This window comes from Lissotriton vulgaris, chromosome 3_1, assembly GCF_964263255.1.
Source record: "Lissotriton vulgaris chromosome 3_1, aLisVul1.2, whole genome shotgun sequence".
Taxonomy (NCBI): domain Eukaryota; kingdom Metazoa; phylum Chordata; class Amphibia; order Caudata; family Salamandridae; genus Lissotriton; species Lissotriton vulgaris.
The window spans coordinates 2,104,571,916-2,104,590,499 of record NC_141689.1 but is presented as its reverse complement, the minus strand read 5'-3'; the positions used below and the strand labels follow the sequence as shown (position 1 = coordinate 2,104,590,499).

At 47.1% G+C, this 18,584-nt stretch overlaps 1 protein-coding gene across 11 annotated transcripts in view; it reads right to left on the bottom strand.

Moving 5' to 3' along the window:
- Window positions 1-18,584, bottom strand: part of FRYL (FRY like transcription coactivator) — a 2,483,143-nt gene that overhangs the window by 2,037,871 nt on the left and 426,688 nt on the right. For all 11 annotated transcript variants that reach the window (XM_086962669.1, XM_086962670.1, XM_086962671.1 and 8 more), the window contains one exon: window positions 17,577-17,656. In XM_086962669.1, the coding sequence (XP_086818795.1) occupies window positions 17,577-17,656 (80 nt within the window). The remainder of the gene's footprint in view (window positions 1-17,576; window positions 17,657-18,584) is intronic.

Genomic DNA, 18,584 nt, shown 5'->3' with positions numbered 1-18,584 from the left:
GGCAGTGGGCGCGTGGAAAGCCAGTCAGCGCGGAGGAAGCCCTGGTTGGAGGCGCGGGACTCGGACTGTAACTTCACACACATGCTGGATAAATGGCGCTCGAGACCCAAGTACCTGGGAGGTGGGAGGTACTCAGTTCTTGCCGGCGGGACCTACGAGGAAGGAGGACCCAGACAGCGCCGACTGAAGACGCAGGCGGTAGATGACGACAAAAACTTCGCGGAATTCCGGCCCGGAATCCAGAAAACCGGGAGAAGGGTCAAGAAAACCGTGGACCCCAAGCCCCCTCAACAGGACAGGTATGCCATGGCGCCGCCGGTGACTACAGCAGAATCGACTGGGGCGAGTTCGGACACGGCCCTTCTCATGAGTGCGATACAGGCTTCCTGTGAGGCCCTCGAAAACAAAATTGGAGAGGTGGGTTCGAAGGTGACGCTCCTGCGGCAGGATCTCCGCAACCTGGCTGAAAGGGTGACGAAAACGGATACCAGAATAGGGGAGGCGGAAGACACTGTGCAGGACTTTAAGAAAGACCTGGTGGATCTCCGAGCCTCCCATAGGCAGCTTCTCTGGAAGGTGGACAATGCGGAAAACAGAGCGAGACGCAACAACCTCCGCTTTGTGGGCTTTAGAGAAGGAATTGAGGGGCCGAGTAGGACGCAGTTTCTTCACTCGTGGTTGTTACGCACATTCCCAAAGGACAAATTCTCCTCTTGTTTTATAATTGAGAGGGCATATGGAGCGTTGATGGCGAGACCTCCAGTCGGGGAGCGGCCACGACCAGTCATTGCTCGCTTCTTTAACTTCCTGGACCGGGATATGATCTTGCGGGAGGCGAGGAAACTCGGAAATATCCGGCACGAAAATGGGCGTATAATGATCTTCCCGGATTACAGCCAGGCGGTACAAAAGCAGGGACGATCCTTTGATTCAGTTAAAGCCAAGCTGAGAACACTTCAAATACAGTACATGCTGCTATTCCCTGCAAAGCTGAAGGTGATCTACAAGGAGAAGGCCTACTTTTTCCAATCCCCGGAGGAACTAGGCAGTGGTTGGAGGAGCGCCCACCCATGGGGCGGCAGCAGACAGGGGAGCGGAGACCACCGGAACAAGAGCGCCAGGGGGAAACACTCTGGGATCGCCAAAGCCACAGAGAATGGGACAACGACGTGGAAGCCGAGATGTGGGGGCCACCCCGGCTGGGGCCTCTGGAACCCGGAGAAAGAGGCGGAAAAGCACGGCCTGCCTTGAATTGGTCGACCTGGCTGGTTCCTGCTTTCGATGTTTGGCAGAAAAGACGCAAACATAGGAGGAAGACTAAACAGATGACACCACATCAGGAGGAGAGGATCTGGAAGGCCGCTCGATGCATCCTTTGGTGGCGGCCATAAAAGACTTGGAGCAGGGCCATACGCAGGACACTGAGACCTCGCAAGGCGAACCACAGGACTAACTTGTAAGGAAAGGTCCAGATGAGTCGACCTGATGCAGACAATGTAGCCGAAAGCACGCAAGTTGTTGAGCACATCCCCCCCCCCCATTTTGCTTGTTCTCAATGCTTTTTCCTTTTATAACTGTTTATTTGGATAAGTAGTGGGTTGATTTGTATTGTTTTGTTGTTCAGTGGGTTGTCTGTGGGTGGTTGCTGATCACGCACAACTCTCCTATAGAGGGGTGACACTGACTGGTTAGTAGGGGGGGGGGAGATAGAGGGTGGGGGACAGACCTTCACCCGAGTGGCTTTATCTCTGTCACAAGATGGTTATGGCTATAGACGGAGGAGGGGGTGGGGACTGTTTCTGGGGGGCAGCATCTGGGGGACTGAGGAAGGGTGGGGGGCAGAGGGATCTTGGTTGGGCAGTGTTTGGGGATTCAATTGTTCTTTTTAAGCATGTCGCAGGTGGAATGGTGCGTTGCATCCGTAGGCCCTCCACCAGGAGCCTGCCGAGTCGCGTCCTGACCCGATTTGATGTCTTCCGAGGTGGTGGGTGACCCCGAGGTTGGGGCGCGAGAGAGTGGTAAAATTACATTTCTCACCTGGAACGTAAATGGTCTGGGCACGAAGATAAAAAGGGGGTTGGTCTTGGCCCTAGTCAAAAGGATGGCTCCCGACATAGTGCTACTGCAGGAGACACATCTACAGGGGGGACACAATGTGGTTCCTTAGCTAGAGGAGCGTACAAGGTTATGGCACATGCGGGGTACACAACAGGTCCCAGAGGGGTGGCCATACTGGTTAGAAAATCCCCCCCTTCTTAGTTACCGAAACCTGGACGGACCCGCAGGGTACTTCCGTAGGAGTGATGGGGACATGGACACGCCTGAAGCTGACTGTGATATCAGTGTATGCACCCCCTAGACTACAGGCTAGAACCCTTGAGCGGGTGACAGACATTATATTAAGCACACCAGACTCCCTACACATGGTGGGTGGAGTCTTCAATGATGTGATCCACCCCTTGATGGACAGGTCCGGGGACCGACAGAACCCCATAAAAAATCCCCTTTGGCACGATTTGGAGATGTGGTAGGGCTGACGGACGCTTGGCGATGGCTCCATCCAGAGACTAGGATGTACTCTTATTTCTCAGGGGCGCATAAGGTGTACTCTAGATTAGACTATGTCTTCCTGCCTCGCCGTGTGCTGGATTTGGCGAGTCGGATAGAATACCTAGCACGTGGCATCTCGGATCACTCGCCGCGGATGGTGACGCTCGGCATGAAGACAGGGACAAAAACTGGATGGTGGAGGCTGGCAGCATGGGATCTGCAGGACAGGGACCGGTTACGGGGCTTTAGGGTGGACGTGAAGGTATATCTGGCAGATAATTTGGGCTCCGTTCAGTCAGGGGTGACGATATGGGAGGCTCTGAAGGCGGTCCTTCGCGATAAGATACAAAATAGGATAGCAGATGACAGAAGGAGACGGCAGGGGGAACGCAGGGACCCTGAGACACGCATACTGGAACTTGAAAGACAACATGTCCTGACTGGAGAGGTACCTGCTCTCCGTCGGGTGCTGGATGCCCAGCAGCAGTACAAGGACCTGACGAGTAATGAGGCTAGGGCACAAGCGCAGGCAAACTTGCATAGGTTGTATGACGTTGGGGACAAGTCTGGGAGGCTGTTGGCGTGGCTGAGTCGCAGGGAACAGGATGCGAGATGGGTAGACCAGGTGATGGGTGCGGATGGCCGTCCTCGTAAAACTGACGCTGAGATAGCACAAACGTTTGCAGATTACTATGAGGAATTCTATAGGGCTAGGGAATTCGGCTCGGTGGATGAGATTAACCAGTATTTAGAGGAGATCGAGACCCCCTGCCTCGGCGAGGTAGAACGAGACAGCTTGGAGGCAGAGATTACCACAGAAGAGGTGCGGGCAGCAATTGCAAAATTGGGCCCGGGGAAATCACCTGGCCCTAATGGGTTTCCGGCAGAATTTTAAAAAAAAACAGCGGACCTCCTTACCACCCATATGCTGGCGTTATTCAAAGGGGCGATGGAGGACGGGATGATTTCCCCCGGACCTCCGTATGGCCACTATCGTTCCGATATACAAGCAGGGCAAGCCGCCAGGGGATTGTGAGTCATACCGCCCCATATCGTTGTTAAACGTGGAGATAAAGCTCTTAGCAACAATCCTGGCCCTTAGTCTTCGACAGGTAATTACAGGTCTGATTCATTTGGATCAGACTGCTTTCTTACCGGACAGGGCGACTAGACTTAATCTGCCGAAAACGCACAATTGGTTGATGGAGGTGAGATCACGTGCGGAGCCGCATGTCTTTCTCTCCCTCGACGCTGAGAAAGCATTTGATGCAGTACACTGGCCCTTTTTAGACAGCGTCTTGACAAAGTTTGGGTTTGGTCCAAGGTTTCGAGGGTGGATTACGCTTCTCTACACTGACCCGGGGGCGAGAGTTAAGGTCAATGGGGTGCTCTATTGAGGACTTTCCCATAATGAGGGGGACCCGTCAGGGTTGTCCCCTGTCCCCGCTATTGTTCGCCCTCACAATTGAAATAGTAGCTAGCGAAATACGGCAGGATAGACAGATCACTGGTTTTACATTTCGTCAGGCAGGAAGGTACTAGAAAATTTCGCTCTACGCGGATGACATCCTGCTATATATTACCTCTCTGGAGGTCTCAATACCGCGTCGGTTTTCCTTTCTTAACTGGTATGGGTCACGTTCTGGATATACTATCAATTGGCATAAATCGGTACTGTACAACCCAGGGGAAGGAGGCTTAGGGCCGGCAATACCGGTGGCATTGCGGGTGACGGCAGAAGAGTATGTATATCTAGGAATTTACATTACAACTAATAGCTCTGTCTCGTACAAAAAAAACATCCAACGAGTTCTCCAGAATTTTAAAGACGATGCGTGCAGATGGAAGACCCTCCCACTCACAATGCTAGGAAGGGCGGCAATGTATAAAATTATTACCCTGCCGCTGTTTTTATATGCACTGCAAAACTAATACTTTACTCTCCCATGTCAGGTTTTCACAGAGATAAACGAGGGACTTCGAGATTTGCTTTGGCTAGGGAAGCAGCCTAGGATAGCGATGGAGACACTACAGAGTCTTTCCCTCCCTAACATTGAGGCATATTATTGGGCAGAACATCTCACTCCGATTAATGACTGGATACATGTTCCGGCAGATCACCCCACATATAGACTGGAGATGCTTACATTACATATACGGAGAGAAAGGGAAAGCAGTACTACTACCTGCAACTAGGGTGACCATAGAGATGTGGGAGAGGGCCACAAGACTGACCGGCTGGCGACACAAACCATCGACACAGCCCCCAATTTGGCAGTGTGCTTGGCTGAGAGAATTGCACAAGCTGAAAGGCTTCAGACGGTGGGATGACATAGGCATCTCCGTGTTGGGTGACCTTCAGCGGAGGGGAGCCCTGAAACCCTTCCAGGACTTAAGGGCGGAGTACGGTTTGCACCACTCCCAATTTTTTAAGTACGCGCAATTGCATCATGCGTGGCAGACGGAAGAGGTGCTCACGGAGCAATTACCGGAGTATGCTCCGCTGGAGGGCCACCTATTACAGGAACAGGTACAGGCTAAATTAGTTTCCCTGACTTATAAAACTCTTCTCAACAACATGCCGGACGGGCTAGTGAAATTGAAAACGGTCTGGGAATCGAACCTGGGGGAGATGGACACTTGACTGGGAGACGGCACTGATGCTTCCTAGGGAGGTGGCCATAAAATCCCGTCTCAGACTCATTCAACTCAAAATTTAGCATAGAGTCTATTATGACAGACACAGTTTGCACCGGGTGGGGCGCGCAACTGACCCTAGTTGCTTGAGATGTGGTCATGTCAAGGGCGACTTCTATCACACCATCTGGGAATGTGGGGTCCTACAAAGGTACTGGGCTAGAATATTGAGAGAACTGGGGGAAATACTCGAAGTGACCCACCCGCGGGACCCTCAACTAGTCTTACTAGGGATAACGAATGAGGTGGACCTGACTCGCCCTGATCTCATTTTTTTTACATTAGCGTTGGTGGTGGCCAAGGGGGATGTGGCGAGGGAGTGGGGAGCCCCAAATCCTCCGAGGGTGGCGGACTGGAGGAAAGGTATGGACATATATATGGCGGCAGAAAGGGTTACTTACAAAGCGAGGGGTTGCCTGAAGAAGTTCCGGAAAGTGTGGGGAAAATGAACACACTTATATGGCCTAGATGGGGGGCTTTGAAGGGATGGGGGGGGGGAGACACGGGCGGTTATACTGTGTACAGGAAGGACTTGGGGGCAGCTTATCGAGATGGGTGGGATTTTCATAAATGCACTGCTTTGTTTAGTGATATGCGGAAGTGGGAGGGAGGGGGTGGAGGGAGGGTAGGAGGTGATGGCTATTCAGATGTGACATGCTAGTTATGTTTATGTTTTTCTTTTTGTTTGAAAATGCAAATAAAACGGAATTTTTTTTTTTTTAAATGGGGTTAGTGCGGAGCACTACCGAATCCCTGGTGAATTGGAGGTAGGCTCACTGGTTAGAGGCGGCAGACCCGAGAGCAGAGGACGGCCCGGGACCAGGGTTCGATTCCCGGCGCGGCAGGTTTCTGGACCAGGGTCAGCGGACTCGATAATTCTCTCGCCTCTGTGCCCACTCTGATCAGCGTTCACACTCGGCAACTCTGGGCATTAGCTTGCCTCATCTTCACTAACGGCCCCACCAGACCGCCGGGAATGCCTGGTCTCACCCTGGAGATACCTATTAAGGGACCATCTCTCAGGGAAGCCAGGAAGGGTTTCGCAGCGGTCGAAGCGCCTTGGGACCCGCCAGGTAAGTAGTGAGCTATATAAATGCCTATACATACATACATACATACAAAGGCGGATTAATAGTGAAGGCTTGAATGTCACTGACTCGCCTGGCTGATGTGAGAGCCAACAGCAAAGACATCTTCCCTGACACAAACTTCAAGTCAGCTCTATGAATAGGTATAAAGGGGTGTCGCATGAGTTGTGACAGAACAATGTTAAGATGCCAGGATAGAGGTGGACGGCGGATGGGAGGAAACATACGAAACAATCCTTTGAAGAATTGTTGAATGATCTGAGAGGAATAAAGAGAATGTGAACCATCTTGTCGGAATCTTGAGATAGCCACTAAGAATAATTTAAGAGTAGAATGGGAAATTCCTGACTTTGCCAAACTTAAAAAGAAAGGCAATAATTGTTCCGGCGTTGCACGGATTGAATGAATGTTGGCGGCTTGACACCAGAAGCAAAAATCGCTTCCAGTTGAGCATTTAGGTTTTTATTGTAGAAGGCGCTCTAGCATTAGTGAAGCCCTCTCTACACTCAAAGGAATGTCTAAGTGAGTAAATTCAAGGTGTTCAGGCACCAGGCTGCTAAGCGTAGAGATGCAGGATCCGGATGGCAGACCTGCCCGTTGTTGATGGACAGGAGATTCGGTATTGGTTGCAACTGAATGGGATCGCATTCGGATAGGAGGAGGAGTTAAGTACACCTAAACTGGCAAGGCCACCTGGGAACTATGAGGCGAAGGAGACATGGCAACCCTGGGACCAACCGTATCAGCAGAAAAGCGAAGGCATAGATCTGCGACCAATTCATGAAAAATGCATTCCTGCACGAGTCTTGTTGGGGAAGCCAACTTGCGTAGAATGGGCATTTGTGGTTCAGACTGGTCGCGTACAAGTACAGATCGGGTCGACCCCACTTCTGAAATATACGATCCAAGGTTGGTTGAAGGAGCATGATTGGACACTGTCGACCTGCTCAGGGAGTCCGCTAGGATGTTGGATACTCTCAAAACATGGACTGCTACCGGAGTTATTTGATGATGGATCGCACAATCCCAAATTTGCTGGGCTTGCTGGGACAGCAGAGTGGATCTTGTCCCTCCTTGTTTGTTCAGGTAGTGCATACTTGTGTTGTCCGTCCGGATCAACAATGATGCTCCTAGAATGATGGTGCTAAATGATTTTAGGGCCAGGAAGATCACTAGCAACTCTAAAAGACTGATATGCCAAGTCCTTTGTTGAGCATCACATTTGCCGTTGACTGTTAGTCCTTGAAGGTGTGCTCCCCACCCTTTGAGGGAGGAGTCCGTGGTGATGACGAAACTTGGTGCTTCCACTAGGAATAAGAGGCCTGCTGCCAAGTTGCTTTTGCAAGTCCACCAGAGTAATGTCTTCCGCATTTGAGGAGTGATGCGGATGAGATCGTCGAAGGACCCCGAGACCTGTAGCCATTGCTTGTTGAGCTCCTCTTGCAGGGGTATCATCTTGAGACATCAGTTGGGGACCAAAGGAATGCAGGATGAGAACATCCCTAGCAGTGACTTGAACTGTCAGACAGAAACGCACCTCTTTGATCGTAGTAGTTTGCAAGCTTGCACAGCTTTTGTTGTCTTTCGTTTGAGACAAAGGCTTATGTCCGTAGAGTGTCTATGGTGGCTCCTAAGAACTTTCTAGTTTCTGATGGGATGAGTTGAGACTTGTCCAGATTGATAGAGAGACCTAGAGACTGGAAAAGTGACAGGCATTTCTGAGTATGGATGTTTGCGACTGCGTAAGAATTCGCTTTGATAATGCAGTCGTCTAAATAAGAAAACATTTGAATTCCTTCTAGTCGAAGTGTGCAGCCACCGGTGCCAAAACTTTGGTGAAGACACGGGGCGCAGAACGTAGTCCGAAGGGAAGGACTTTGAACTGAAAGTCCCTGACAGCTACTCTGAACCTCAAGAACTTTCTGTGTCTTGGTAAAATCGAGACATGAAAGTAAGAGTCTTGGAGGTCGAGGGTGGTCATGTGAACCCCAGCAGAGAGGAGTTGAAGGACTTCTTGTAGAGTCAACATCCAAAAGGATTGTTTTTTGATATATTTGTTTAGGGAACGAAGACCCAAGATGGGGCGTCATTCTCCCGATTTCTTTTTTATTAGAAAAAATCTGGAGTAGAAACTGGTGCCTCTATGTAACTTTGGAACCACTTTGATCGCTCCCTTTTTAAACATCAAATTTATCTGGGAGAAAAGCTCTGTGAGATGAGCTGCAGGCAGGCCTTTGGGAGGAGAATTCGGAGGAAGCTTGGTAAACTCTAGAACGTGGCCTCTGGCCACAATGTCCAAGACCCATTTGTCTGTTTTAGCAGACCAGGTTGAGTAAAAATAGGAGATCCTTGCTCCAACTTTTGTAGGATTGAGCGGTAGAGCAGGTGGCAGTTGTCACTGCTTTTTAGACTTACTCCGTCCCTGGTAGGATGACTTATTTCTGTTTTGTGCATAAGACCTAGTTGGTTGTTGCCTGAAGGATTGTTGTTGTTGTGAAGAGTAGCGTTGATTACCCTGACTGGTATTGCCTCAACTGATTATAGCCTCCTCGGCTGGAGAAGGATCCACGGCCTCTAGCGCCACGAAAGGGTGGTTTTCGAAACTGAAGAGTACTGAGAGATCCTGCTGTCTCAGTATCTTTTTTTAATCGCTTGTAGGGCATAGTCAATATGCTGCTCAAAAAGAGACTTGCCGTCAAAAGGCACATCAATTATCTCCATCTGAACTTCCTGACGAAAAGATGTGGGCTTCAACCAGCCCTGTCGCCACAGGACAGCAGCACCTGCCAGTTTTCGAAAACCCGTAGACGCAACATTCACAGCAGAATCGATAATCTCAGCCAAGATTAGTTCACCCTCCTGGAGGATCTTGAGCGCTTCCGCCTTGGAGGGCTCAGGTAAAATGTCGATGTAGGGGGAGATGACGGACCACATCTGTCTACCATAGCGGCCAAAGATGGCCAGTGAGTTAGCTGCACGGACAGTAGTGGCTGCCATGGTCGAAACCTTTTTTCCAATTGCGTCTAGACGTCTCCCATTCCGATTCAGGGGAGCGGACAATGGAGAGGAGGGATTCCGTGCTCTGCGTTGCGCTGCTTGGGCGATAAGTGATTCTGGCTTAGGTTGACCTATCAGACATGCTGGTGAATTATCCTGTGCCTTGTATTTCTTTTCAAGGCGAGGCTGGACCCCCGGAATGGAGGCAGGAGTCTACATGAATTGCAGTCCTTCCTGCCAAATAAAGTCAATAATAGGGATAGTTCGCACTGGCTTCCTTGGCTGGTCTTTAAAATCGTAAAGGAAACAATCATCCTCCTTTGTTTCCATCGGAAGAAGGAACCATTGTGCTGCTCTTTCCATCAGAACATGAAAACCTCCGATGTCAACTGGAGGTGAATCAACAAGAGACGGAGTCGAAGGAGACGGCGTTTGTATTTGATAGTCATCCCATTCTGTAAGGAGTGACCGGTCATCCAATTCTCATTCTTCCCTGTCATCATCCGTGGTGTGAGCTTCCCGATGATGCGACATTGAAGGTACCTGAGAAACTGGTCTGAGCGACCTTAACACTGTTAAAGATTGAGAACAAGTGTTGGTGTGACAGAAGAAGCCGATTCAGATGGAGGACATCGGCTGTAAAACATCTAACATGTACTGCAGATTGTTTAAAAGTGATGGCGGTAATTGTGCCGTAGGTTTTGACTCTGGAGCTGGAGGAGCAGTATGAGGGTAGTAGTCCTCTTCTTGATTTAAGTCTTGATATTTAATGAAGAGTTCTGAAGGGCTCCTGGCAGTACGAAATCTGTCACCCTCCTCAGATTCATCCTCATCTGCCTCCTAATCCAGTAACTGCCCGGGCAACGCAAGTGGACCTCTACTGCGGGATGTGTGAACTGGAGAGAGGACCTCCAAGGAAGATCTGCACCTTTGAAGCAAGGAAGGCGCTGTTGTCGACGGTGGCAATGGTGTAGACAGCACCGCAGATGTCTTTGAGGATGCTGTGGCTGTAGATAACGACCAAACTTTAAGATCAGTGCAAGAAGATTGCAGCGTCGACGAAGCAGTCGCCGATGAGGCGGCCATCAACGAGGCAACCGTCAACAAGGCGGCCATCAACTAGGCAATCGTCGACGATGCAATCACCGTCGACAAGACGATAGTCAACAAGGTTTTCTTACTCTTCGTTGACAGAGGGACGCCAATGGTAGACTTCAATCTCTTCGCCGACGAGAAGGCAGTGACTGATGCGGTTGGTCTCACGGGGACGGACACCAGCCTCGACTGCGAGGAAGCGGACAACAGTATTATCGGAGGATTTGGAGGTGAGAAGGTTGCAGTAGATGTCATCAAGGCAACGGCAGGCTTCGTCGGCGAAGACGTCGTCGAGCTAGTCGACGAGGGACTCCATTTCTTAAGTAAATCTCTGTCAGAAATATGTTTAGTTGAGATTTCACAGTCTCTCGAGGGTGTAGAGGGTAGAGTTTTACACTTACTCGGTGGTGGAGCCTTTTTGGAAGTGGAAGGCAACTCCGCACTCTTAGAGGTGTGCTGTTTTTTCAACACCTTAGCCCCAGGGGAAGTCAAATCCATGTTGCTAGTCCTCTTCCTAGAGGCAGCAATCTTGACAGAGGAAACACTTCCAGCTGATAAAGTGTTGTCTTGTACCTTAATTTTCTGTAGCCACAGAAGTAGACGTCCCTCTCTGTCCCGCAGAGTTTTTTGAGGGAAAGTTCTGCAGATTTTCCAGTCTCTCACCTGGTGGTCCATAAACAAGCAATACATGCACTTCTTTTGGGGGTCTTCAGAAAACAGTTGGAGCTTCCCACAAGATTCACAAGGTCTAAAGAGAGATTTCTTAGAAGAAGACGTCATGAAATGAAGAAATTCTTTAGAAGCCTGAGATGTACTGAGCAGAGCTCAGGGAGACTACCTTCACACGACTTGCAGTAGAAAATCTGAGAGCCTGAGCCTCTAGGGAGAACATTCTGGAGGGTGCGGTCGCCTGATTTGCTGTAGTTTGAACTATATATAATGACTTGGACGAGTCATGAAAGTGGAAGATTTTTTCCTATTAACATCAAGCTATTTTACTTCCTGGTTGTAATTTACCTATGTTATGGCTATTTCATGCAGATTTATTGCTATTTTTATGTACCGTGGGACTCCCACTCCGACAAAGGGGAATGATTGTAGCATGTGTATCTATTAAAGATACCCAAACACTGGAGAACTCCCTTTCCGACGGCTCCGACCAGGATGAAGACATTCCACATGGACAAGGTACTAAGTACAGTCCCTACCTTGCCCGCATCCCAAGTCAACCGAAAAAGAAGGCTCCGGACCAACCCACGCCCTCGGTCCCTGGTCGGCACAGAGACTGCACTTCCTGCGCCCCACCTTCTGGCTCGGCACTGAAGCCTACCAAAAAGCCCCACGCCAAGTCGGGTACAGAGCCAAAGCTTTCGGGATCGAAGCCAAAGTCCGGCTCCAAACATCACCACTGGGCACTGAACCACCTCGGATCAGAAAACACCAACCCCGAAACAGTCGGCACTGAAAGCTTCGGCGCCTAAACAGACTAATAAACCAAAGTAACCTAAAAAGCCCAGTTTTGATGATCCGCTTCAAAAACCGTACCCGAAACAATAAATATTGTACATGTATCCTAAAACTGGACACATTACAACTAAAGTGACTAAAAAAAGGACTAATACTGAAGAGGAATATCATTCCATTGAAGAGAAATATTGGAACAAACCCTTCCCATCCTCCTCCTCCATCACCACCTTCGCCTCAGTTTCTACCTGTGCCAACTTCACCTGAGCACTCATCACCACATACACCTGACAATCAGGGTGATGAGGATGATAATGATCAGCCAGGACCTACAGATGAGTGGGATGACTACAACACTGACTAACCCACAGACAATGATCCTGACCTATATCGTACCAGGACCTCTCCACCAGACAGTGTAGTCTATATTGACTTGCTTGGCAGGGGTGCCAATAACCATGGGGTTCAGCTCCATAAAGAATCCCTTGAAGAGGATTTCCTTTTTAAACATCGAACAGCACACAAAAATCAACATCGTGTTGCCCATGCCGAAAGGAATGGCCAGGCATGTAGACCACACATGTAAGGATCCTGTCAGGGCACTATACTTACCCCTATAGTGGATAAAAAATACAAGCCTGCACCAGCTGATTCAGTCTACATAAAAGGTAATTATCCTTAGACTCGTTAGTGGTTTTCAAATGCACACAAAAGGGCAAACTCTTAAACTACTGGAGACGCTCCAAACCCAGATAAGGAGTCAAAGTTTCTTGATGCTTCAGGGAAAAGGGTAGCATCCCAGGCAGCTAACTTCTGGCGCATATCTAATACGCAAGCGTGCTAGCCAGATATGACTGTGCGAATTGGGATGAAATGGAACAACTCATCCAATTTCTACCCCAAGATCATAAATCTAAAGCACAAGAACTGGTACGTGAGGTACAATTAATTTCAAACAACCAAATTAGGTGCTCCCTAGATGCTGCTGACATCTGCCAGAGCAGTAAACACTAGTGTACTTTTAGGAAGACGCGCCTGGTTGCGCCTCATAAGGGTTCAAACCGGAGGTTCAGACCGCCATATTAACACATCTTTTGATAAAGAACACCTTTTTGGGCAGGTGGTAGATTCTTCACTTGAGAAGATGAAAAAAAAGATACTGAGGTGGCTAAATCTATGGTAGCCCACCAGTCTACACAAGGCCGTGGTTTCATTATGCGCTCTTTCTATAGGGCAGGGTCCAAAAATACTTCCTCGGAAACAGCATCCTTCTATAGGGCAATAACAAACCCTCAGGTTCCAAACATTACTTCAGAGTGTGTTACAAAGGAAATAACCGCATATGCAGAGGTTCTAACACACGTACCTCCCCCTCCAAAACAAAGCAGTGACTTGCCCATAGTTCCTCCCCATAACACCTGTGTGGGGTGCAGGCAGGGTGGGAGGGGGGGAAGACTGTCACAATTCCTACCAAAGTGGCAGTCAATAACAGACAAGTGGGTTCTACAAATTATCCATTCTGGTTACTGCCTGGAGTTCATCAAAACTCCTCCAAACACTCCCTTAAAGTCTCTCGAACTTTCACCGGATCACCTACACCTCCTCGAACAAGAGGTACAATCTCTACTACTATAACAAGCTATAGAGCCCGTACCACCACAACATAAAGGGTCAGGCGTGTATTCCTTTTACTTCCTAATTCCCAAAAAGGACGGCTCTCTCAGAGCAATATTAGATCTCAGAGAACAAACTTTTTACTTACAGTCAGACAATTTCCACATGGTAACACTTCAACAGGCACTACCTCTTTTGCAAAAGGGCAACTTTGTCTACTCTAGACTTAAGACGCCTACTTTCATATTCCAGTCCACCCGGCTCACCACAAATTTCTCAGGTTTGAGGTAGCAGGTCAACATTACCAATTCAAGGTACTGCCATTCGGATTCACAACTGCCCCCGAGTTTTCACAAAGTGTCTGGCGGTAGTAGCTGCTCATCTGAGAAGACAAAGCATCCATGTCTTCCCATACCCCGACGATTGGCTCATCAAAGCTGGCACGTATCAACAATGCCACAAATATACTTCCGTAACCATTCATTTACTTCACCAGATGGGTTTACAGTCAATGTACTAAAATCACATCTTCAGCCAGACAAAGCTCAGAACTATCAAGGAGCCACTTTAGATACTCAAAGGGCTCTGGCGTTTCCCAACGCAGCCAGACTTCGAAACATTCAGGCATTAATTCTCCAATTTCAAGCCAGTTACTTCCAGCTCGGGTTTTTATGTAGCTGTTGGGAATGATGGCGTCTTGCATCATGATCGTTCCCCATGCAAGTTTGCACATGCGTCCACTTCAAGAATGCTTAGCCTGTCAGATGAACCAGTCACATGGTCTATTAACCGATCTAGTGTTGGTAAGCAGCCGTACTCCTCGCTCTCTGCAGTGGTGGAACACAAAATTTGTGAAAAGGACGGATGTTCATAGACCCGGTTCCACAGACAGTTTTAACAGTGGACGCGTCCCTAACTGGCTGGGGAGCTCATCTTCAACAACACACAGTGCAAGGGCTGTGGAGCCACCAGCAAAAGTTGCTCCATATCAATCATTTAGAGCTGATGGCAATCTTTCAAGATCACCTGTCTGGCAGAGCTATCTTGGTTCGAACTGACAACATGACAGCTATATGTATTACATACAGAAACAGTGGGACACACTCTCTAGCTGTCCCACTTAGCCCAAAACATCTGGAGGTGGGCTATTCACCACAAAAGCTATCTCCTAGAGGAACACCTCCCAGGAGTCAATAACAAGATAGCGGACCTCCTCAGCAGTCATACTTCTAAGCTTGGGGAGTCCCTCAGATAGATCTGTTTGAAACGCCCCAAAACGCCAAAGCTTTGCCTCCAGGTATCCACACCTGTCGTCCAAAGGATATGCCCTATGGATGAACTAGTTGGGGATATTTGCTTACGCTTTTGCCGCCTCTCCCACTAATTCCATCAGTGGTTCAGAAACTCAGGCAAACATCTCTCACACTACTACTGGTAGCTCCAACATGGGCACGTCAACCCTAGTTCACAACACTGTTGGAACTCTCTTGGGTACCAACTCAAAAATTACATTTAACTCCCAGTCTCCTCATACAGAGCCATGGAGAAATCAAACACCTAGATCCCAAAAAATTGAAGCTCGCGATCTGGCTCCTGAATCATAGAGTTTGGTTATCTGAACCTACCACCAGACTGTATGACATTAAGGCGGCCAGAAGGCCTACCACAAGAGCCTGCTATGCAGCCAAATGAAGCGATTTGTTATCTATTTCAATAACATGAACCCTCTTGATGCTTCCATACGAAATATTACCTGCAACCTGTTACATTTACAGCAGTCATTATTGGCCTATACATCCATCAGAATGCCTCTTGCTGCAATTGCAGCCATTCTTCAAAATAGGCAACATGTATCTCTCTTTAGATTGGCTGTAATCAAAGCATTTATGCAAGGACTAAAAAAAAAGTTATACCACCAAGACTTCACCTGCCCCAGTATGGAATCTTAATATAGTCCTCAAAAGGTTAATGAGCCCACTATTTGAACTCATGCAGAAATGTGATCTACAGTTCCTCACTTGGAAAGCGGATTTCCTCATTGCATCACTTCATTGAGGAGAGTGGGCGTGCACTAACCATAAAAAACCTTTTTTCCAGCTACACGAAGATAAAGTGGTTCTTTATACTAATCCTAAATTCCTACCAAAGGTAGTATTTACATTTCACATAAATCAGTCGGTTGAATTACCTGCTTTCAACCCTCAACCGGACTCCGTTGCAGAATGAGCTCTACACACCTTAGATGTTAGAAGAGCATTGCTGTATCACACTGAAAGAAATCATTTCATAAGACCAAACAACTCTGTCTCTTTTGCACCATCTCACAAGGGCAATCCTATATCCAAATCAGGTATTGCTAGGTGGATCGTTAAATGTATTCAAATTTGCTATGTAAAAGACAAAAAGACTCCAAAGATACCCCATAGAGCACATTCCACTTATAAGATTAGGGTTACTATGGCTTTCCTAGGGAACATCCCTTTAACTGACATTTGCAAAGCTGCAACATGGTCCACACCACACACATTCACCAAGCACTATTGTGTAGACCCGTTAGCCACACAACAAGCTAAAGTGACCAGGCAGGACTTAAAACGCTGTTTCAGACAACTCCATCAGTTACAGGTTAGCCACCGCTTAGGGGAGAGTGCTGTATAGTCTATGCATATGCATGTGCTCTACAGCTCACATGCCTCGAACGGAAAATGCTACTTACCCAGTATATATCTGTTCTTGGCATGTTGAGCTGTAGAATCTCATGCGCCCACCCACCTCCCTGGGTACCTGTAGCTGCTTTAGTTCTCTTTTTACTATTCATACATACACATGGACATCTCGATTCTTTACTACTACTCCATTCTCTCACCCTCTATGGTAAAACGTTCTGAAGATGGAGTTGATGACCATGCGCACTACCACAGAAAGGAGGAGTCCCTTCCTCGGGTCTAGGAAGACTTCTTCAAAGGAAAACAAAGTGCAAACATCCAGGCCCAACACGAGATGGTGATCTATGCCTAAGCATGAGATTCTACAGCTCTACATGCCACGAACAAATGCATACTGGGTAAGTAGCATTTTCCTTTAAGTACTTCAATTTGGGGAGTTAAATTTTAATACCCTCTTCAAGTCCAGAGCCTGAAAACATTTCCCTTGTGTTACTTCTGTGTCTTTAAGGTGAGCCACCGTCGTCTAAAACAAAGTAGGACTTTGAAGTCGGAGTCCATCAAAGATCTTGCTGGAAACTAACATCTCCAATATCTTCAACTCCTTTATGCCATTTGGTTCTTCAGCCACGGAACTGTGCCTTCTGCCTCATCACAGCAAACAACCCCCTAAATATTAAGCTATCTTAACTACAATATCCAAACACATGCAGACATTCAAAACCAGTAGAGCACAACAAAAATCTTAAGAAAAAAGGGTGGTCACGCAGTGAGGAAATGTGGAGGCCTAATGATCAGACAGATTCCAAATATGGCTGACACCCACAAAGATGTGGAAAATGAACAGCATGTCACTGGAGAGTAGATTCAGGTTTGATGGCCTATGGGACAAGTAGAATCCCAAGTAAACATCTAATTTGCTTTTTTTTCAGCCAACGGAATGAGGTTGGTGAACTACACAATATGTGCAATATACTGCTCTGCATGAACAACTGGGATACTAAGATGACAATGGGAAAAAATATAAAAAAGTCATTCAGTGAGATGCAGTGCTAAAGACCTCTGCTTCACCCAACTGTGTGCTTTCACAAACCAAAGCACATTCATTTTAAAGATTCATTAAGGGGAATTTACTTTGCACGTTCAGTTAAATGTACCATGCTACACAATTAACTTCTATACAGCTGTTATTCGGACTTTTATTTACCAAAGTTTTAGAAACAAACCGGTCTTTAAAAGTGATACAACATACATTCTTTTTGGCATCACCACATTAAAATCTATTGCATTAGAAAAAATTATATGACAGTAAAAAAAACTCATCCGAATTCCGGATAGTTACTATCTACATGAAAAAAAAAAATCAATATAAAAAAACTGTTACCATTTAAATACTGTTACTACTTACCCTTCTTTGTGTTTAAAGTGCTTGAATGCCAAGTTTAGAACTTCATGTACAATTGGATCTGGCACTGGGTGAACAGGAATCTAGAATAAAGGTATGAAGATTCATAAGTTAAGTGCAGCATAGTACAAACACACTCCAGAAACTCTACAACGTTTTCAAACAAGACTTAAGTGCTAGTCATTCTAACTTTATTTAATCACTGGGCACAGGAAAATAGTGTTGGAAAGAATCCTGGCAGTCTACAAGACCAATTCCATATTCTTGATGAGAGCTGCGACTTTACCCTACCCAACAGAGCGCTCAAATGATAAAACAGTTTCAACAACCAAGATTTGCTTATTTCTGTAGTTTTGCTTGAACAAAGCAATACTTAGTTAAAGTTTGTAAAAAAGAAACCATGGACAACAATGTTCACATCAAATTTACGTAAAAGAAGTGAAAATGGAGATAACAGGACCCAGGCAAGAAGTAATGTTGGAAATATTTCTTTGAAGAAATAAAACCCCTTAATCAATTTGACTATAAATGGGCTAATTAAAGAAAATTTTAAAAGTCACAAAAGGGAGCCATTGTAAAGCAATAATTTGTCACTCATTCCTTCGTAAGGAGCCAACAAAAAACGTGTACACATTCCACACAAATAAAATTGTCTAAGCAAAATTATCCCTAATAGGGGAATAGTAGAACAGCAATATGTACTCTGACATCTCCACAAATGGTTGTTCACAGGCGCTGGTTGAGTAGTGAATAAGGTAACTACTTTTAAGGTTGCCACTAGTCTACTGTGACATTGTTTCGATTCTAAGCGATTTTCTTCAAGGAAACTTCAAAGGCATATTTTAGTGGCATCAGCCACCTCGAATTAAGTGTTTGGGGGAGATGTAAACTGAAACTAAGTCCACAAACGTCCACACATTTTTTAAGGTCTCTCCGAATATGCTTCAGCAAACTACAAAACTGGATGTCAAAATATTTCTAAAGACTAGACCGGCAAAAGACTAAACATCC